Source organism: Anolis sagrei, chromosome 3 (genome assembly GCF_037176765.1).
Source record: "Anolis sagrei isolate rAnoSag1 chromosome 3, rAnoSag1.mat, whole genome shotgun sequence".
NCBI lineage: Eukaryota > Metazoa > Chordata > Lepidosauria > Squamata > Dactyloidae > Anolis > Anolis sagrei.
The window spans coordinates 177,343,630-177,367,205 of record NC_090023.1 but is presented as its reverse complement, the minus strand read 5'-3'; the positions used below and the strand labels follow the sequence as shown (position 1 = coordinate 177,367,205).

At 42.8% G+C, this 23,576-nt stretch overlaps 1 protein-coding gene across 2 annotated transcripts in view; it reads right to left on the bottom strand.

Annotated features, from left to right (window-relative positions):
• The window catches only part of MCU (mitochondrial calcium uniporter), a 214,756-nt gene extending 191,735 nt beyond the window's left edge, over window positions 1-23,021 (bottom strand). For both annotated transcript variants that reach the window (XM_060768819.2, XM_060768820.2), the window contains exon 1: window positions 22,809-23,021. In XM_060768819.2, the coding sequence (XP_060624802.1) occupies window positions 22,809-22,967 (159 nt within the window). In that variant the 5' untranslated portion in view covers window positions 22,968-23,021. The remainder of the gene's footprint in view (window positions 1-22,808) is intronic.
• Window positions 23,022-23,576: the final 555 nt, after the last annotated feature.

Genomic DNA, 23,576 nt, shown 5'->3' with positions numbered 1-23,576 from the left:
CTCCACTGGCTGCCTGTTTGCTACTGGGCACAATTCAAAGTGCTGGCTTTGGCCTATAAAGCCCTAAACGGCTTCTCTGCTATTAATATTATTATTAAATATTATTATTAAACAATATTATTGTTTAATAATTATTATTAAATAATATTATTATTTAAATATTATTATTCCCATATCTTGGGAAGTCAAACTTGGCCACAGTGGTCCATGCTCTCGTTATTTCCAGGATAGACTACTGCAACGCACTCTACATGGGGTTGCCTTTCAAGATAGTTCGGAAGCTTCAAATAGTCCAATGAGGGAAAGCCAGGTTAATAACTGGCATCAGCTCCACTGGCTGCCTGTTTGCTACTGGGCACCATTCAAAGTGCTGGCTTTGGCCTATAAAGCCCTAAACGGCTTCTCTGCTATTAATATTATTAAATATTATTGTTAAATATTATTATTAAACAATATTATTATTTAATTATTATTATTTAATTATTATTATTAAATAATATTATTATTTACATATTTAAATATTATTATTCCCATATCTTGGGAAGTCAGACTTGGCCACGGTGGTCCATGCTCTCGTTACATCCAGGATAGACTACTGCAACACACTCTACATGGGGTTGCCTTTCAAGACAGTTCAGAAGCTTCTAATAGTACAACTCCCATGTTATGTCAGCTCCACTGGCTGCCTGTTTGCTACCGGGAACAATTCAAAGTGCTGGCTTTGGCCTATAAAGCCCTAAACAGCCCCGGCCCAGTTTACCTGTCTGAACACATCTCCGTTTACAAACCACTGCAGAAACTAAGATCTTCTGGGGAGGCCCTGCTCTCAGTCCCACCACTATCACAGGCGCATTTGACAGGGATGAGACACAGGGCCTTCTCAGTGATTGCCCCCCAGTTATGGAACTCCCTTCTTGGCAATATTAGATCAGCCCCCTCCCTTCTGTCCTTCAGAAGGATGGTGAAGACCTGGCTGTGGGACCAAGCCTTTGGGTCAGTGCAATGAGGCAAAATGGTGTCCTGAGATGATTTTTAACCAACTTTTAATGTGGATATAAGTGATTTTAATGCTTGTATATATTTATGGTTTTATGTCCCAGCATTGAATGTTTGCCGTATATATGTTTTGCTCCGCCCTGAGTCCCCTGCGGGGTGAGAAAGGCGGAATATAAATGTTTTAAATAAATAAATAAATAAATAATGTTTGCACATTATAAACGGTAACTACATTTTCCACCAGTTTCTCAGTAACACAGAAAGAATGTGTTACTGAAGGTGTAGATGAACTGGTTTCATTGTATTGCGGTTGGAATATTTCTATATACGTAGTTCCTTTGCTATCCTTATACTTCAATAAAGCTGATGTACCAGGTCTCCAATGCCACATGTTCCGTCTTGAAGCATTAAGAAATGTATCCTTCCAAATCAACCACAAAAATAATTCCATTACTATCAACAAATTCTCTATTCCTCTTTTCTCCCAGTATGTGTACATTTATTTTTCAATGGTGTCATCATCTAAATCAATAGCAGAAACATTCCCTACACCTAGAATGTTGCACATCAACAACACTTGTGTGATTCAATATTACACACCTATTAAATAGTGGTGTAATTTCATTAGCAACCCTACTAAGACCAACAGGCTAATGGACTGAACTGACGAGATGTATTCTGTTCTCTCTGTTCTCACCACCGTCAGAATCTATCTATCTATCTATCTATCTATCTATCTATCTATCTATCTTTTACAGTATTTATATTCTGCCCTTCTCACCTTGCAGGGGACTCATGGCGGATCACAATGCACATATACATGGCAAACATTCAGTGCCACAGACACACAACATAAATAGATAGACACACAGAGGCTATTTAACTGTCCAGCTTCATGAGGATATGCTTGAATTCCGGCCACCGGGGGAGCTGTCGCTTCACCGTCCACTTGTGACACCGTTGGAGTACTTCCTCATTCGTTGCACGCTGCTGGAGATTTTTATGACCTCGTAAATTAATTAAATTAGCCTCCCCACTTAAAGTGATAACCACATTTCCTACTTGACAGGTGTGTCAGTGGCATCGGCCGCACAGCAAGGCAGGAACAGATCTATCACAGCCACCTTAGGCTATAGACTACTTTATTTACAGCTATATACATCAGAAACTACTTAACTCTAAGCACATTGTAAATCTTCTTCTACACCACCGATCATAGCATGGGGAACACACGAACTGCCTGTTATCAGTATAAGTCCACACCTCTTGCATTCCAGAGTGACGTATGACGTACAACGCACAAGGCTGTGTCCATTTGCTTTATACACTTGATTTATGACCTCTCTAGGAATGCCATTCCCTCCATGGTTCAGTTAACTCTTTCCACACAGGAATACATCACAGCTACTGCATTTTAAACATATATACATGCATACTTTGAAATCTACATTACACATTGCAAACAGCTCCAACAAGGCGCAACTGTGTTTCAGACTGCAAAGGTCGACAGCAAGGTAGACAAATGGTTGGGAGCTTACTCCGACCTGGGCTGGCTTCGAACTCATGACCTTTTGTCTTATTGATAATGTTATACGTTTATGTTTTATTTTAATTGCTTGTGTTGTTGTGATTATTGCTTGTATTGTTGTGTTCGGGCTCGGCCCCATGTAAGCCGCACCGAGTCCCTTGGGGAGATGGCAGCGGGTTACAAATAAAGTGTTGTTATTATTATTATTATTATTATTATTATTATTATTATTATTTTGATCAGTAGTGATTTTAATGCAGCTGACTCCCAACCAGCTGTGCCACAGCCCGGGCCTCACGGGGCCGGGCTGTGGCACAGGAATGAAACATAGTCATGTAGGTCCTGCCTTAACAAAGCCATAGCATGAATACATTCCTACAACGTTTTCATCAATTCTGAGATTTTTACTTTATTTCACTGCTTTTAAGTGGACGAACACATCCAACAAAGTACATGGAGAGCAGCATGTTCACAGGGATCTATTAATCGCACGGGGAAATGCAGCCAATCTATCGACACCCAGAGAAACTTTCCAAGGAATTTGTTTTAACGTGTTTGCATGCTGAAAGATGCTGTTGAGAGCAACCAAGGACGCGTACGTTTTCAATTGCAGTATGTTTTCCAAAGCTTTTCGAAGCCATTCCAGGACAGTATAAACCAAGCAAACCATTTCAAGTTGACAAATGAAACCAAAATAGCATGCGAAGAGAATGGGCTTTTTGCAGGGGAGGCCGGTTCCCACTGGGGTTGGTAAGTCAGAGGGCCGGAGAGTTGAAGGCAGGCAGAGGAAACACAGCGAGTCATAAACTGAGACAGGCAAGTAAACTTCACAACAGTTTTCTCTCACACATATATATGCATGCAAGGATGAGTGTATGTAGAAGAAAGTCATACTCTCTCACTTTCAGATGTAGGCTGTTGCAACTCAGGATAGATTCACCTTGCTCAGAACACCACACAAAACAAAGGCTGATGGTTTTATAGTTTATTGAAGAAAAAGCAAAGTCTTTAACATAAAAGTAAGGTTTCAAAAGTTCAATGGCAAAAGCAGAGTCTTAAATGCAAAGGTAAAGTTTCCAAAGTTCAATGGCAAACAACATGAAGCATAATCCGTAGATATTGATCAAACAAGATTCCATGGCACCATGACAGATTCCCAAGGAGCCAAGAACAAGACAAAGTTCCAAGAAACCAAAAGCATTGCCCAAAAGCCAAGGCAATCCAGAGAAGTTACCAGGGTGTTTGCAGAAGTTGCACTGACAAAGAGTTGACTTCAAACAGCTCTTTAATATACTTTCCCAGCATGAATGCATTCCTTTGACCTCTAACCTCTCTCTTGTTAGCAAGCCTTGCACTGCTGCAAACGCTGAATTGTAAGTGATCCTCCCTATCTAAATCTGCAGAGCCTTCAAGGTCGGATAGCTCATTACCCTGAGAATCGGCAGCCTGAGAGCTCACCCCCTCCACCTGCACCTGGGAAGTTTCACTAAGATCAGAAACATCTTCCAAAACATCCTTTGCCATGGGAAACTGAAACTCCTCGTCTTCTGTATCAACATCGTCTGTATCAACAGCAGGAACATGTTCAGGAATCTGAAACCCATCTTCTTCTTCCTGAGGCTCCAGCTGAACCAGAACATAGGCAAAGGCAAACCCAAAATCTTGGCAACCAAAAAACCTTAAGAGTTTTAGTGTGAATTGCCTTGAGGACACACAAAAACACCATGCATGTACCCATGCTATGTGCAATGAATTAATTTAATTTTCAGGTGAATCTGGAGCCCCCCAATATACTTGCATTTTACTCAGCACAAACACAAACAGTAGCAAGATCGCATCTACTTGAGTGATTAATCCACAGTTTTCCATTCCCCTTTAAATATAATTTCTGATTTCGAGTTAAATCAAGAAACAGGAATTTTAGAAGCTAGGTTGTCAGAAGCTGGGGCTAACAGCAGGAGCTCACTCCATCCTTCCAATCAGCAACTTCAGCAACTTGGCAGTTTAACCCGCTGCACCACCACAGCAAAACCTTACCCACTCCAAATAAAAACAACCTATTTCTTCATATTTTCTAATAATAAGCATTTATTCTTAAATATAGAGAAACATAAATATAGAGAAATCGTGTTTTTGTTGGTAGCCGTTAATAGTGGGAGACTTGGCAACTAGTGGTAAATCTGGCTAAGGACTGGATTGATCTGGTTCTCTTTCTTTGTAGTGATGTTCCTCCAAAACACAGGTCCTTTCTGTCCCACTTGTGTACCTACACCCTTTAATCTATATAAATAAAAATGTAATGTTCGTTTTGGGATTAACCTAATTCAAAAACCATTGGACGAATTGACACCAAATTTGGACACAATACACCTGTCAGGCCAATGAGTGACCATCTATATAAATAAAAATGTAATGTTCGTTTGTGGGATTAACATAACTCAAAAACCACTGGGCGAATTGACACCAAATTTGGACACATATCAGGCCAATGCATACCGTCACTCATGAAAACACCGAAAAACACAGAAGAGACTTAAAAACCTGAAAAACAAAAATTACATTACAACGCATGCGCAAAACCACACACATGCACACATATTTATATGCAAACACACATATACACATATGCACAAATATATACACACACAAAACACATATACACAGACTGGGCCACAGCAACGCATGGCAGGGGACGGCTAGTCACTCATAAAAACACTGAATAAGACAGCAGAAGAGACTTTAAAAGCCAAAAAATAAAAAAAGATGCTACAGCGCATGTGCAAAAGGACTCCCCCAGCAAACAAAGCACACAATAGCATATCCATGCTCTCTTTCAGACTACAGCTCCCAGTATCCCCTAGACGAGGTCCTTTAGGGGAGGAGGATGATCCAAATGCACTGCTTCCAAGCTGCAAGCTTTCTTCTTCTTGGATTTCTTTAAGAGCATCCCAATCCCTGCATATTTCCAATTTCCTATTCCTGGACTGCAACTCCCAGCAATCCTCCAGATAGATTAGAGATAGATCAATCCGGAGGACTGCTGGGAGTTGCAGTCCAAGAATAGGTAGAGAAGGAAGAATGGGGAGAAAGAGGAAGAGAAAGAAAAGGGGAGGCAGGAAGGGAAGAGGAAGAGAAGGATGGGAAGGGAAGGGAAGGGAAGGGAAGGGAAGGGAAGGGAAGGGAAGGGAAGGGAAGGGAAGGGAAGGGAAGGGAAGGGAAGGGAAGGGAAGGGAAGGGAAGGGAAGGGAAGGGAGGGAGGGAGGGAGGGAGGGAGGGAGGAAGGAAGGAAGGAAGGAAGGAAGGAAGGAAGGAAGGAAGGAAGGAGGGGGGAGGGGGGGGAAGGAAACAAGGAAAGTAAAAAAAGAGGAAAGGAACGAAGGAAAAAGGGAGGGAAGGAAGGAAGGCGAGAAGGAAAGAAGGAGTGAAAGAGGAAGGTTGGCCACAGCAACGTGTGGCGGGTACAACTAGTAAAGAAATAAAACACAAAGCTTATGCCCATTTTAGTGCACTTTTTTTTCCTAGGGAGCACATTTTTGTATGTAGTTTTCTAATTTCAAAAAGTGAAAACCAAAGCATAACTGCTTTCTGCTTTATATTTTAGCTAAGAAGAAGAAATTATATCCATCTGTGTTAAATGTAAATTAAAAACGTATTGTCGAAGGCTTTCATGGCCTGAATCACTGGGTTGTTGTAGTTTTTTTCAGGCTATATGGCCATGTTCTAGAGGCATTCTCTCCTGACGTTTCGCCTGCATCTATGGCAAGCAACCTCACTACCTCTGAGGATGCTTGCCATAGATGCAGGCGAAACGTCAGGAGAGAATGCCTCTAGACCATGGCCATATAGCCCGAAAAAATCTACAACAACCCTAAATTAAAAACATTTCTCTCTCGTTTTTCCTTCTCATTTTCCCTTTTTAAGCCAGAGGATTTTCCTCCCTGGCCTGGAGAAAGAGGCTTTCAGTTTCCTGTAGGAAATTGTACCCTATTAAACATACAGCTGACATAAGTGCCAATTCCAGACAACTTCATCCTACGCCTTCTCAGCCAAAGATGGTGAAAGAAAATGAAGGATTGCACTAAAAGAAGTGTCGCAGATCCACTTGCCTCATTCCACAAGATGTCAAACACAACAGCAGGCCACATACAAGCTTTTTTGCACTCTCTCCCACAAACAGATGGTCATTGCTGTGTGAGGAAGAGCAAGAAGGATGGAGCAAGTTTATGCAAGGAAGCCAAGTTCAAGATGTTACCAAATAAGGAATGTCTATCAGAGGAAGCGAGCTACGGAAAAGTGATAAAAGTCTGCTAATGTAAATGAACCGTTTTTGACAACCGACAGCCGTATCAGCCAAAGAACAAAAATAAAATAGAATCCAACACAAGCTATATTGGGTTCATACATTTGTGTGGGATATAAAGCATACATAGACCACATTTCATTGTTTCTAAGAGACAATCAATTGTAAGAAGCATGGTAATTTCAGCACCAGCAATAGAAAAAAGCTTAATTATGTTATTCGAAGACGGTACTCCCTTTTTAGAAATGTCTATATGAGACAAAAGTGCATCTTAGATCCACGCAAACACAGTATTTAGGCTTTAATGTAATTATTAGCTCACGTTTTGTTTTTGCATTTATTTTATTTATCTATATAAATAAAAATGTAATGTTCGTTTGTGGGATTAACAGAACTCAAAAACCACTGGGGGAATTGACACCAAATTTGGACACAAGACACCTAACAACCCAATGTATGTCCTTCACTCAAAAAAATGATTTTGTCATTTGGGAGTTGTAGTTGCTGGGATTTATAGTTCACCTACAATCAAAGAGCATTCTGAACCCCACCAACGATGGAATTAAACCAAACTTGGCACACAGTTCTCCCACGACCAACAGGAAATACTGGAAGGGTTTGGTGGGCAGTGTCCTTTGGTTTTGGAGTTGTAGTTCACCCACATCCAGAGAGCACTGTGGACTCAAACAATGATGGACCTGAATCAAACTCTACACGAATATTCAATATGCCAAGATGGGAACACTAGTGGAGTTTGGGGAAAATAGAATCTTGACATTTGGGAGTTGCAGTTGCTGGGATTTATAGTTCACCTACAATCACAGAGCATTCTGAACCCCACCAACGATAGAATTGGGCCAAACCTCCCACACAGAACCCCCATGTGGGCCACAGCAACGCGTGGCAGGGGACGGCTAGTTTAGAATATTTATACCCCGTCCTTCTCAACCTCCAAGGAGGGACTCAGAACAGCTTCCATCAGGCAACAATGCAATGCCATACAATGTAATCACATAATAGAATAACCATCTATACAAATAAAAATGTAATGTTTGGGTTGTTGTATGTTTTTTCGGGCTATATGGCCATGGTCTAGAGGCATTTTCTCCTGACGTTTCGCCTACATCTATGGCAAGCATCCTCAGACCTCACTACCTCTGAGGATGTTTGCCATAGATGCAGGCGAAACGTCAGGAGAAAATGCCTCTAGACCATGGCCATATAGCCCGAAAAAACCTACAACAACCCAGTGATTCCAGCCATGAAAGCCTTCGACAATACAATGTAATGTTTGTTTGTGGGATTAACATAACTCAAAAACCACTGGACAAATTGACACAATATTTGGACACTACACCCCTAACAGACCAACGAGTGACCATCACTCATAAACCCCTCCTAAAAAACAATGGAAAGGACTTAAAAACCCAAAAAAGCTAAATGATACAGCACATGCGTAAAAACGACAGCTCGCAGCATCCCCTAGACCAGGCCCTTTAGGAGAGGAGGATATTCCAAATGTACTGTTTCCAAGGTGCAAGCTTGCTTCTCCTTGGATTTCTTTGAGAGCATCCCAATCTGTATATATTTCCTAATCCTGGACTGCAACTCCCAGCAATCCTCCAGATAGATAAGATATATAGATTAGATAGAGATAGATAGATAGTAGGTAGATAGACAGATCCATCAGGAGGACTGCTGGGAGTTACGGGATTCGAACCTGCGACCTTCCAGTCAACAAGTTTAACAGCTCAGAGGTTTAACCCACTGAGCCACCAGCAGCTCCCTGTGATTACTTCTCAATTATAAACCCAATCTGCACATCACACCGAACTAGGATTCCCCTGGAATTGTGGTGTGTTCCTTGAGAACATCACACTCCCCAACTATTCCAATATTCAGTGAGGGATGCTAAACAAATCACAGAACTTTGATTCATGGTTTATTAAACATGACATCCAAATATGGAATAAACTGAGGCTCTGGCATGTTTCTTTCTCAACAAGTCAGAGAAAGAAATCCGTTTCTTTTGGATTTATTTTACCAGCAAGATGCCAAAGTCCAACTTCTCTAGGTTCAGCTGTCATATTAAATTAAATTTGGAAAGTTAATGATAAGCTGACTTAGAGGTCTCTAAGTGCCATAAGTTAAAGTTAAAGTTGACTTGATGGCAGTTAGTGTTGTGGCTCAGCAGCTGGACAGAGCCTCAGGAAGAGGATGATGGGTTTCAGATTCCTGAACAGGTTCCTATTGTTGATACAGACAATGTTGATTCTGAAGACGGGGAGTTTCAGTTTCCCATTCCCATGGCAAGGGATGTTGTTTTAGCACAGTGCTTCTCAATCTTGGGTCCCCAGATGTTTTTGGCCTACAACTCCCAGAAATCCCAGTCAGTTTACCAGCTGTTAGGATTTCTGGGAATTGTAGGTCAAAAACATCTGGGGACCCCAGGTTGAGAACCACTGTTTTAGAAGATGTTTCTGATCTTAGTGAAACTTCACAGGTGCAGGTGGAGGAGGTGAGTCAGCCTGCGAACTCTCTGCCTGCCTATTCCCAGTCCCAGGATAATGAGCTCGTCAACCTTGAAGGCTCTGCAGATTTAGATAGGGAGGGTCGCTTGCAATTCAAGGTTCGTCGCAGTACAAGGCTTGCAAACAAGAGAGAGGTTAGAGGTCAAAGGAATGCTAGGAAAACATATTTAATGAGCTGGTTGAAGTCAACCTTTTGTCAGTGCAACTTCAGCGAACACCCTGATAACTTCTCTGGATTGCCTCGGCTTTTGGGCCATGCTTTTGGCTTCTTGGGACTTTTGATTTGGATCTTGGCTTTTTGGGACTCTGTCATGTTGCCATGGAATCTTGCTTGATCAATGCTTATGGAATATGCTTCATGTTATTTGCCTTTGGACTTTGGAAACTCTGCCTTTGCATTTAAGACTGTTTGGCTATTGAACTTTTGCTTTACTTTTGTGTTTAAGACTTTGCCTTGTCTTTAATAAACTACAAAACCTACAACCTTGGTGTGTGTGGTGTTCTGAGCAAGGTGAATCTATCCTGAGGTGCGACAGTTAGTAGCAATACATATTTGGGGTGGAAAGGACGGAGCCATCCATTCCTCCAAGATCCCAGAGGACAATGCCAACCTTGATCCTTGTAGATGTGCTACAAGGCATTTTGTGGCAAATTTAAAATCTGAACATGGAGAGAAGCATGGGTTCCAGTCACAGGCTGCAATTTGTCAATTTAAAACTTTGAACCAAAGCATGATAGTTTGGGTTGCTGTGAGTTTTTCAGGCTGTATGGCCACATTCCAGTTGCATTCTCTCCTGACGTTTCACCTGCATCTATGGAAGGCATCTGAGGATGCCAGCCATAGATGCAGGCAAGAGATCAGGAGGGAATTACACTGGAACATGGCCATACAGCCTGAGAAACTCACGGCAACCCTGTGATTCCTGCCATGAAAGCCTTTGACAACAAATGATGGCTTGATTGACTGTTCACATGTGCTGCAGATATGCACACCATCACTTTAGCTCATTCACAATAAGTGACAATACTTGAGAATCGGCTTGTTCGAATATTCAAGCATGTCCATCATTTCCATCTCTTGAGTTTTCACGAAATTAAGAGAAAACTGCTTTGTCGCAGTACCCTGTTTTCCTACTGTATGCATCTCAAAGAAAAGTAGAAATAATTACCGTAGTGCTCACTGAGGTGAACTTAATTTACCAAATGAAAAAAGAGATCAGTGCTTCACTATTAAATTAAAATCAGCGTTAAGATGTGTTTGAGTAGCACATACAGTTGCAAATATATGTTGTAGTTCAAAGTAAGTATCTTAAGTACATATAGTCCATGGTTTTCATTTCCAACACTGTCACATTTGCCTCCAAATAAGCACTGTCACATAGACTTTGAATTATAAGGGTAATTTTGTATTTGTATTACTTGTATTACTGCAAGCATCTTCTGATTAAAGGACAGTGTTTCCCTTGACATTAAGTCTGATTCTGGGGTGGTGGTGATCATCTCAATTTCTAAGCCAAAGAGCCGGCAATGTCCGTAGATACCTCCTTGGTCATGTGGTCGGCATGACTGCATGGAGCACCATTACCTTCCCATCAAAGTGGTACCTACTGATCTACACACATTTGCATGTTTTCCAACTGCTAAGTTGTCAGAAGCTGGGGCTAACAGCAGGAGCTCACCCCATCTTGCAATCAGCAAGTTCAGCAGCTTAACAATTTAACCTGCTGTGCCACCATGGCAAAAAGCAACCTAAGCGGTACCTACTGACCTACTCACAGTTGAATGTTTTCAAACTGCTAGATTGGCAGAAGCTGGGGCCAACAATGGGAGCTCACCCCGTCCAGAGGATTCGTACCAGCAATCTTCTGGTCAGCAAGTTCTGCTGCTTGGCAGTTTAACTCGCTATGCTACCGCAGCCCATTCTTCTGATTGGCATGCAGCAAAGTAGATATATTCTTGTTTCACAAGAACATTCATGGTTCTATATTTCTCCAGTGTTATTTTACATAGAAAACATCCCCATACTTATTTATTTATTTATTTACGACATATATATGCCACCCTTCTCACCCCGAAGGGGACTCAGAGCGGCTTACAAGGTATACATATATATAATATATTATATTATTAGCATAGTACAATATCAGTATTAAATATTACTATATTGTACTATATTATTATATTGTAATATTATTAGTAATATTACATGTAATATAAATATATAATTATAACATCATATTATTATTAGTAGTATTATATTGCATTACATTATAATATTATAAATATTATATGTATATACAATATATTATATTACATTATATTATATTATATTATTAGAATAGCACATATACATTATCGGTTCCTTGAAAATGAATATTTATAGGTACATACTGGGATAATTGCTAGTCCTACCAAAAAATTAGTTGAGAAATACAATCACATAATATAGTCCATTTCAGAACGTTTATTTATTTTATTTATTTACTCTATTTCTCAGCCCGAGGGTGACTCAGGGCGGTTTACAAAACCGGCACAATTTGATGCCACAATAATATAAACAGTTAAAAGCATATAAACATCCTCAAAATTCCATAAACAATAAAATCAATAAGACATAAAACAATTCTCCGTATCTAATTCTATTTCATTATTTACTCATTAATACTTTTTAAATTATTTCTAAAAATACACATAAACATATTTCATAATATGACTATCTCATATGGAGACGTACTAGACCACGTTTTCCCTGAACCAGAGTTTCAAATTTTCTTGGCTAAACCTTGCGTTGTACTCTCAAGCACATCCCATGGGCAGGATCTGAAAATGTGCAGCAGACTCTCGGAAACTCCGCATTTACATGCCTATTCAGTGCCCAAATGGAAGACAGCCAGAAAATAAGCATCTTGATTTATAATTGTGTATTTATAACCAAGCGGTGTAATCACAATAAATATACCAATGACAAGAGCATTCATCCAAATGTCACAGTAGGGTAGAACTGAATAAAGATTTAAACTAATGTCTCACCAACAAATTGTGAGCAATGCTTTACAGCGTTTCAGCTGGTTCAAATGGCTATTAACCTGGTCTGACTTTTAAATTTTATGTATTTCGTATCAAAAGCATTGCATAAATTAGTATAAAACTGATAAAAATAGAAGGCGCACATGCAGTTAAATATCTTTTGACCAAAAACGGGCAACAGCAACGGCATTATCTGTAGCCTCCAACAATTCCTCCTCTGTACATGAGGCAGGGCACAGTGGACAAGCATACAGATGCGGAGTTGTCAGTTCTGCTCCACAATCTACAGGATTCTTTTAGGTAGTGCCATTTTGCCAGGTTGTCTTTTGATCTGCCCACTCCACTTCTGAGTCTATTCAGGGACTTCCAAGTTGCTCATTCTTGGTTTGCCCCTGGAGGAAGACCCTCATGAAGGGGGGCATCCACTTGGGATTTCCTGGTTTAACTGCCTAGAGCAGTGTTTATCAACCTGGGGGTCGGAACCCCTGGGCGGGGGTCACGAAGGGGTGTCAGAGGGGTCACCAAAGAACATAAGAAGACCTAGTATTTTCTGTTGGTCATGGGGGTTCTGTGTAGCAAGCTTGGTTCAATTCCATCATTGGTAGGGTTCAGAATGCTCTTTGATTGGAGGTGAACTATAAATCCCAGCAACTACAACTCCCAGGCACAACCTGGGGATCACAACCAGACACAGTGAAGACATCTGCCCTTGTGCTATGCTACTCTGCTGCTGAGTACGCATGCCCAGTGTGGAACACATCTCACCACGCTAAAACAGTAGATGTGGCTCTTAATGAGACATGCCACATTATCACGGGGTGTCTGCGCCCTACACCACTGGAGAAATTACACTGTTTAGCCGGCATTGCACCACCTGACATCCGCCAGGAAGTAGCAGCCAATAGTGAAAGGACCAAGGCAGTGACATCTCCAGCTCATCCCCTGTTTGGATATCACCCAGCACATCAATGACTTAAATCAAGAAATAGCTTTCTAAGATCTACAGAGATACTCGCTTGAACACCCCAGCAAGCGGGAGTCCAAAAGTGGCAGGCTCAAACCCAGAACCTCAATCAACCGCTGTCCACAGTACTCTCTGGATGTAGGTGAACTACGACTCCAAAACTCAAGGTTAATGCCCACCAAACCCTTCCAGTATTTTCTGCTGGGAGTTCTGTGTGCCAAGTTTGGTCCAATTCCATCATTGGTGGCATTCGGATTGCTCTTTGGTTGTAGGTGAACTATAAATCCCATCAACTGCAACACCCAAATGACAAAACCAACCCCCCTCCCCCCACCAACATTCAGATTTGGGTGTTTGTGCCAAATTTGGTCCAGTGAATGAAAATACATCCTGCATATCAAATATTTACATGACGATTCATACCAGTAGCAAAATGACAGTTGTGAAGTAGCAAAGAAAATAATATTATGGTTGGGGGTCTCCACAACCTGAGGAACTGTATTAAGGGGTCATGGCATTAGGAAGGTTGAGAAACACTGGCCTTGCTTTTAAACATTTGAAACTTTTAAATTACAGTTAAGACACACCATGGAAGCCCAAAACTGCAGATAGTACTGATTTCTAAATCAATAATATTTTCAGAACTCAATTGATCGCAGATATCTAAAATCGAAGAAAGCGAAACTGTGGATAAGTGGGGAACCTTGTAATAATTTCTAGCTATGGTTGACCGTGGATAACTGAAAGCATGGAAACGAACTTGCAGATGAGGGGGTCTTACTGAATTTATGATGGACACGTTTCTTTTATAATTAAGTACATTTACCTTTTATAATTAGGTACTACTAAACTCTTTAATTCATCCACTAGGAGGCAACAGTTCCTAAGTAAATGTGAGCTCTTGATAAACATCTGTCGTATTGTCGAAGGCTTTCGTGGCTGGAATCACTGGGTTGTTGTAGGTTTTTTCGGGCTATATGGCCATGTTCTAGAGGCATTCTCTCCTGATGTTTTGCCTGCATCTATGGCAAACATCCTCTGAGGATGCTTGCCATAGATGCAGGCAAAACGTCAGGAGAGAATGCCTCTAGAACATGGCCATATAGCCCGAAAAAACCTACAACAACCAGGATGCTTGCCATAGATGCCAGCGAAACGTCAGGAGAGAATGCATCTAGAACATGGCCATATAGCCCGAAAAAACCTACAACAACCCAAACATCTGTTGAATTAGCCAAGTGTTGAGGTTCAGAGGACAAAACTGCAGCTTCATCTAAGACTGTTTTCTACTAGGAAAATGATGCTGTTCATCTCCATATAAAGGCCAGGAATGAGGTAGAATTAGAAATCACAACTGAATTACAATTGGTGTTACTTCCATTAGTTGTGTACCATCATACACTAATGCAAAAATCAGAGGCACCAAAGAAATACATCACATTCCCCAAAATGGACTCACAGAAGCATTGGTTCAAATTGTTCAAAGAGTGTCACAGCAACAATATTTCTCCACCGAATTAAGTTTAGTTTATAAATAAATCCACAAGACGGGGTGAGCTCCCGTCTGTCAGCTCTAGCTTGCGGAGACATGAGAGAAGCAGAATGGTAACACATCCAAGCATCCCCTGGGCAGCGTCTCGGTAGATGGCCAATTCTCTCACACCGGAAGCGACTTGCAGTATGTTCTCAAGTTGCCTCTGACACGATAAAAAAATACCAAGAGCCAAGAAATAATAGTTAATATCCAATTCACAGGACCGACCTTCGTGATCAAAATAAAAGCATGCTGGTTTGTCCTCGGTATCGGAAATATGAATTCCGTCACCCATAAAACTTCCTGATCAACCGGAGGAATCTGTTCTACATGACAAGATGAAGCAGCAACTCATGAACTGCTTCAGAGACAGGTCAGGCAACTTCAGCAGGCTCTCTCTCATAGAATAACAACTAACTCCACCGGTCTCAAAATCACCCGCACAATGCAGAGTGCCATCTACTGCATACAGAGCATGACTGCCCAATATAACCTTGAGAGAGAAAAGAACACAAAACGACCAGTGTTTCTTAAAAGGTGGTAAAGAGATCATATGTGGATATGATTGACTGCAGAAGGTTTAGAAAAATTGCAAGACAGAGGAAAGAAGTTATGTTGTTCCTCGTGCACAATCCTAGGGCCCTTCCAGACAGCCCTATATCCCAGAATATCAAGGCAGAAAATCTGAACCAGGTTATCTGAGTCCACACTGGCATATATTCCAATTCAAAGCAGAAAATGTGGGATTTTATTCAGCTGCATGGAAGGGGCCATAATTTTATTGTTATATTAGGAATAATAATTTCATGTAACCATACACACCAAAACTATTTTAATTCTCCAAAAATATATATTCCAGTAACAAAACAGTTTGCTTTACTGCATCGATAAATCTTCGATACAAAAACTATTTGACAACACCACAACTATTAAATCTATTTTCACAAAAAAGTTTTATACTATTATCTGCTCACTTCAACACTGATTTATTTACATGTCGATTAAGGGGCCATAATTTTATTGTTATATTAGGAATAATAATTTCACACCAAAACTATTTTAATTCTCCAAAAAAATATATTCCAGTAACAAAACAGATTATATGGCAATGCAAGACGATCAACATTTCGCTAAAGTTCAATAACAATTTCCTTGTCTTTCTGGGTCCTTCCACACAGCTATATAACCCAGAATATCAAGGCAGATAATCCCACAATATCTGCTTTGAACTGGGTTATCTGAGTCCACACTGCCACATATTCCAGTTCAAAGTAGATAATGTGCTGTGTGGAAGGGGCCGTAGTTTTATATTAGGAATAATAATTTCATGTAACCATACACACCAAAACTATTTTGATTCTCCAAAAATATATATTCCAGTAACAAAACAGTTTGTTTTACTGCATCGATAAATCTTCAATTCAAGAAACTATTTGACAACACCGCAACTGTTAAATCTATTCTCACAAAAAGTTTTATACTATTATCTGCTCACTTCAACACTGATTTATTTACATGTTGATTAAGAAAGACGATCAACATTTCGCTAAAGTTCAATAGGCAATTTCCTTGTCTCTCTGGGCCCTTCCACACAGCCATATAAACCAGAATATCAAGGCAGATAATCCCACAATATATGCTTTGAACTGGGTTATCTGAGTCCACACTGTCACATATTCCAGTTCAAAGTAGATAACGTGGGATTCTATTCTGCTGTGTGGAAGGGGCCGTAGTTTTATATTAGGAATAATAATTTCATGTAACCATACACACCGAAACTATTTTAATTCTCCAAAAAATATATTCCAGCATCAAAACAGTTTGTTTTACTGCATCAATAAACCTTCAATTCAAAAACTATTTGACAACACCGCAACTGTTAAATCTATTCTCACAAAAAGTTGTATACAATTATCTGCTCACTTCAACACTGATCTATTTACATGTCGATTAAGAAAGACAAACAGCATTTCGCTAAAGTAAAGAAACTGCCCTGAGTCGCCTAAGGGCTGGGAAGGGCGGTATACAATTATAGTAAATAAATAAACATTGAAATCATGTATTTATTTATTTAAAACATTTATATTCCGCCCTTCTCACCCCGAAGGGGACTCAGGGAGGAGCACAGCATATACACGGCAAACATTCAATGCCGGGACAATACATAAACATTAAAAAACATTTATCAAAATATTAAAATACACCATTTAAAACCGTCCTAGTCATCTGCATCAGTATAGTTGATGAGACCATCAGACACCTGTTCAATAGACAATTTCCTTGTCTCTCTGGGCCCTTTCGCACAGCCATACAACCCTGAATATAAAGGCAGATGATCCCACAATATCTGCTTTGAACTGGGTTATCTGAGTCCACACTACCACAGTTCTATGTGGATTTTGTACAGCTGTGCGGAGGGGGCCTTTGTGCTTCTACAAAAGTTGTTCTCATTAGGCCCAACTAAAGAGGGAAAAAAATCAAGAAACAGAAAAGGCTTTGCTGCCAGGTATACAAACAAAGACTCTATTTCCATGACATCTAGTGGAACTGAAAGATTTTCAATTTTAGTTTTCAAATACTTTTCTAAGATCTACAAAGGCACTCGCTGGAATACCCCAGCAAGCGAGAGTCCAAAAGTGGCAGGCTCAAACGCAGAACCTCAATCAATGGCTGATACCAAATGAGAGACTCCCCCCTGGGCAAACAGAAAACTGGGTGACTTGAAAGGCGCTGAACAGACTGCGCTCTGGCACCTTGAGATCCAGAGCCAACCTTAAGAAATGGGGTTACAAAGTGGAATCCACGACATGCAAATGTGGAGAAGAGCAAACCACTGACCACTTGCTGCAATGCAACCTGAGTCCTGCCACATGCACAATGGAGGACCTTCTTGCGGCAACACCAGAGGCACTCAAAGTGGCCAGAAACTGGTCAAAGGACACTTAATCAACTACCAAGCTTGCAAACTTTGTGTTTTGTCTGTTTGTTTTGTTAAAAATGTAATACAAATGTCTGGTTGCTCCTGACACGATAAATAAAATAATTTTTTGTTTATATCTGCAGCAGATGAAAGCAACATCATTTGACATAAACAGGTTTTTGTTACATTCCAAGCTAGAATTTCGTATTTTTGTGAAATTTTTGTTTCTGTATCAACTATTTACAAAGAGCATATCACAAAAATAAAACTCCACGGGGACTGAAAACACAGGTTGGAGGGAAGCAGGAAGCAGAAGCAATAGCAATGGGTGTGTGTGACTGGGCTTCCCCAGGCAGAGTGGAGTATGATTCAGACATCATTGTGCTGTATATCCAAAGTTTAATGAAATGCAACCCCAACCTAAGGAAGTAGAGAACAAAAGTTATTATCCACAGTACAACGTTCAACTGCAGGCTGAACTTTGTCCTGCGGATAATAACTTTTGTTGTTCTGCTTCCTTAGGTTTGACAAAAGGCTGAACACTGGGTTTCCGTTTCAGTTGTTTTATCCCTTCCTGTGATGCATCTCTTGTTATTTATATAGACTGAGACGCTATGCCAGGGGTCCTCAAACGTTTTAAACAGAGGGCCAGGTCAAACTGTTAGATGGCCGGATTATAATTTGAAAAAAACATGAATGAATTCCTGTGCACGCTGTACGTATCTTATTTGTAGTGCAAAAAAACACTTAAAAACAATACAATAATTAAAATGAAGAACAATTTTAACAAATATAAACTTATTAGTATTTCAAGAAGAAGTGTGGGCCTGCTTTTGGCTGATGAGATAGGATTGTTGTTGCTGCTGCTGTTGTTGTGTGCTTCCAAGTCGTTTCAGACTTAGGTTGACCCTGTGCGAGGGCCGGGTAAATGACCTTGGAGGGCCGTATCCGGCCCGCGGGCCTTAGTTTGAGGATCCCTGCTCTGTGCTATCAAGGGGTGATCTCCAAATTCCTCCAGGAATTTTGGACGTCAACTCCCAGAAGCGGGGATCCTAGGAGCTGAAACCACAAACTCTTTGGAGATGGGAGTTTGGGAAACACTGGAAAGTTTCCCATTCTTGGGATTTCCTTCCAGCCTGATGCTTCTTCAGTTCAGAGAAGGAGAAAAAGAGAGGAAATGGTTCCAGGGAGGGAGAGCAAAGGGACTTCGGCCCCTTCCATACAGCTGTATAAAATCCACATTGAACTGGATTATATGGCAGTGTGGACTTTGGGCCCTTCCGCACAGCCTATATCCCATAATATCACGGCAGAAAATCCCACATTATCTATGGACTCAGATAACCCAGTTCAAAGCAGATATTGTGGGGTTTTCTGCCTTTATATTCTGGGATATAGGGCTGTGTGGAATGGCCCTCAGATAATCCAATTCAAAGCAGATATTCTGGATTATATGACTGTGTAGAAGGGCCCTAGGTCTTAGCGGAGATGAGAGATAGGGCCTTCTCAGTGGTGGCCCCTTGGCTGTGGAACTCCCTGCCTAAGGATATTAGATCGCCCCCTCCCTCCTGACTGAAGCAGAAAATCCCATAATATCTGCTTCGAACTGGGTTATCTTGAGTCCACACTGCCATATATTCCAGCTCAATACAGATAATGTGGGATTTTATTCAGCTGTGTGGAAGGGGACTCACAGCCCTTCCAGACAGGCCTTAAATCCCAGGATCTGATCCCAGGTTTTCTGTTTATCCCAGATTATCTGGCAGTGCAGACTCATATAATGCAGTTTAAAGCAGAAAACCTGGGATCAGATGCTGGGATATAGGGCTGTCTTGGAAGGACCCCCAGTTCAAAGCAGAGGCCCTATATATCCCTGGATCTGATTTCAGGTTTTTTGTTTATCCCAGATTATCTGGCAGTGCAGACTCATATAATGCAGTTTAAAGCAGAAAACATGGGATCAGATGCTGGGATATAGGGCTTGTCTTGGAAGGACCCTCAGCTCAAAGCAGAGGCCCTATATATCCCTGGATCTGATTCTGGGTTTTCTGATTATCCCAGATTATCTGGCAGTGCAGACTCATATAATGCAGTTTAAAGCAGAAAACCTGGGATAGGATCCCAGGATACAGCGCTTGTCTTGGAAGGGCCCTCAGTTCAAAGCAAATATTGTGGATGATCTGCCTTGATATTCTGGGTGATATGGATCAAGGAGAGCCCTCGGTCTTCCAGCACAACTCACTGATCAACTTCTGGCAAGTTTACCATAGACTTATGATGGAAGATCTGCAAATGCCCAGACTAGAGGGAATCTCTAGGTCTGCCAGTGCAACCCTATGGCAGAAGTTCGCCACAGAACCACGCTGAAGGATCGGTGGATTGCTAAAGACAACATTGTGATAAAGTCCTTCATTAGCAGGATCCAAAGTCATTTTGGGAAGGTCCTATATTTTATTGGAGGGGGGGGGGCACACAAGTGCACAATGTTTCATAAAATCATAAGAGATAGAAGAAGAGACCCCATTGGCCAGTCCAACCATGCAGGAAGATACAATCAAAGAACTCCCGACAGATATCCATCCAGCATCTGTTAAAACCTCTTCTTTGGAGATGAGCAGGGTGAAGAGATGTTGGGCCAAAGAATGGGGAAAGTGGCATGTGCCACCTTTGCCCCAAAAGCAGACTTTGGCCAGAAGCAAACTTATTTAAAGAGACACACACATAAACACACACCTTTGGTCCCAGGCAGGGATCCAAAGAGTATCAAGTGCACATAAATATCCTCATTTCAATCTCTTTGGAGGAGGATGTGTCCGGAGAAGAGCGACTAAAATGATCAAGAGTCTGGACAACAAGTCCTATGAGGAGCGGCTTAAAGAGCTGGGCATGTTTAGCTTGAAGAAGAGAAGGTTGAGAAGAGACATGATAGCCATGTATAAATATGTGAGAGAAAGTCACAGGGAGGAGGGAGCAACCTTGTTTTCTGCTGCCCTGGAAACTAGGACGCGGAATAATGGCTTCAAACTACAAGAATGGAGATTCCATCTGAACATTAGGAAGAACTTCCTGACTGTGAGAGCTGTTCAGCAGTGGAACTCTCTGCCCCGGAGTGTGGTAGAGGCTCCTTCTTTGGAACCTTTTAAACAGAGGATGGATGGCCATCTGTCGGGGGTGCTTTGAATGCAATTTTCCTGCTTCCTGGCAGGGGGTTGGACTGGATGGCCCATGAGGTCTCTTCCAACTCTATGATTCTAGGAGGAAGTGACTTGGTTGGCCACCTGTCGGGAGGGGTTAGATGGTGTCTCCCCGCAGATCAGAACAGGGTTGGGTTGGAAGGAGTGGCCACCAGCCCAAGGGATGAGGAAAGTAAGCATGCCACCTTGTTGCCAAAGTAAGCCAATTTAAAGAGACACACACATAAACACACACCATTGGCCCCAGGAAGAGTGTGTACACAATGGCCCCATTTCAATCTCCTTAGAGGAGGAGGAGGAAGAGAAGGAGGAAGTGATTTGGATGGCCATCTATTGGGAGGAGTTAGATGGTGTCCCATTGGCCCCAGAAAGGGACCCAAATAATGTCGAGTACACAATGCCCCCATTTCAATCTCCTTGGAAGAGGTGGAAGAGGAGGAGGAAATGACTTGGATGGCCATCTGTTGGGAGAGGTTAGATGGTGTCCCACTGGCTCCAGAAAGGGATCCAAAGAGTGTCAAGTACTCAATGCCCCCATTTCAATCTCCTTGGAGGAAGAGGAGGTGACTTGGATGGCCATCTGTTGGGAGGGGTTAGATGGTAGTGTCGAGTGTATATAAATGTCCTCATTTCAATCCCTTTGGAGAAAGAGGAGGAAATGACTTGGATGGCCATCTGTCAGGAGGGGTTAGATGGTGTCCCATTGGCCCCAGGATGGGATCCCAAGAATGTCAAGTACTCAATGCCTCCATTTCAATCTCCTTGGAGGAGATAGAGGAGGAGAAGGAAGTGACTTGGGTGACCATCAGTCAGGAGGGGTTAGATGGTGTCCCATTGGCCCCAGGAAGGGATCCAATGAGAGTCAAGTACTCAAAGCCCCCATTTCAATCTCCTTGGAGAAAGAGGAGGAAGTGACCTGGATGGCCATCTGTCGGGAGGGGTTAGATGGTGTCCCATTGGCCCCAGGAAGGGATCCAAAGAATGTCGAGTACGCAATGCCCCCATTTCAACCTCCTTGAAGGAAGAGGAGGAAGTGACTTGGGTAGCCATCTGTCGGGAGGGGTTAGATGGTGTCCCATTGGCCCCAGGAAGGGATCCAAACAATGTGTACACAATGCCCCCATTTCAACCTCCTTGGAGGAAGTAGAAGAGGAGGAGGAAGTGACTTGGATGGCCATCTGTCGGGAGGGGTTAGATAGTGTCCCATTGGCCCCAGTATGGGATCCCAAGAATGTCAAGTACTCAATGCCCCCATTTCAACCTCCTTGGAGGAGGTAGAAGAGGAGGAGGAAGTGACTTGGATGGCCATCTGTCGGGAGGGGTTAGATAGTGTCCCATTGGCCCCAGTATGGGATCCCAAGAATGTCAAGTACTCAATGCCCCCATTTCAACCTCCTTGGAGGAGGTAGAAGAGGAGGAGGAAGTGACTAGGATGGCCATCTGTCAGGAGGGGTTAGATGGTGTCTTCCCGCCGGTCAGGACAGGGTTGGGTTGGAAGGAGTGGCCACCAGCCCAAGGGATGGGGAAAGTAAGCATGCCACCTTGCCGCCAAAGCAAGCCCATTTAAAGAGACAGGCGCCCAATTTGGGGGAAAGAGGAAGCCCAGGGTCTCCTTCTCCTCCTCCTCTCAGGCACTGCAGAGGCAACGGAGGCGGCGCCTCTCCTCCTCCTCCTCCGCCTCCTCTTTTCCCGCAGCGTGCCGCCTCCGCCTCCTCTCCTCCCCGCTTGGATTCGCCCAAGAAGCCGGACCAGGGTGGTGCCTTTGCCTGGCAGCCTCCGCCTCGCTTGCCCTTCCCTTCCCTTGACTCACTCACCGTCCGGTGCCTCTGCTGCTGCTGCTGGCGGTGCCTCCCCAGCCCGGGGAAGCAGCCCCCGGAGGCGGCCGCCAGCCCCGCCGCCGCCGCTCCTCCTCCGCCGCCAGGAGTCCGGGAGAGGAGGAGGAGGAGCAGCGATCTGCCCGCGGTGGCCGCCATCTCTCGACTGGAAGGGGCCCCGCTCTCCGGCAGGCAGCGCTGCGGGACTGCTGGAAAAGGGGCGGGGCCTTCGCCGGAGCAGCCAATGGCGCCGCCCCGGCTAGAGAAGGGCGGGGACGACAACGCGTCAATCGACATTCGGCCCCGCCTACGCCTCTACTCACCCACCAATCGGTGGTAAAAAGAGGCGGGGCGGAAGAGTCAAGGAATGGCCTGTCATTGGGAAGGGAAACCTGTCCTCCTCAATGCAAAAGCAAGTCCTGTGGAACTTAGTGAGGTTTGATCTGATCTTGGAAGCTAAGCAGGGTCAGCCCTGGTGGGTGCTGTGGTGGGAGACCGCCAAGAAGAAACAGCAAGGTGTTGTGGAAGACTATCATGGGTTGCTGTGAGTTTTCCAGGCTTTATGGCCATGCTGCAGAAGCATTCCAAAAGGATTCCCCCAGGCAGGCAGGGGCGGCTCGTCCATTACGCGAAGTAAGCGGTCGCAGAACACTTTTTTTTTGCAAGGGGCGCAGAGGCGCCTCTGTAAATGCCCCTCGACTGCCACTTGAGGGGCGCCCCCTCAGCTCACAACAGCCCTAGCAGTCTGGGGAGAGTCTCGGCTTTCTT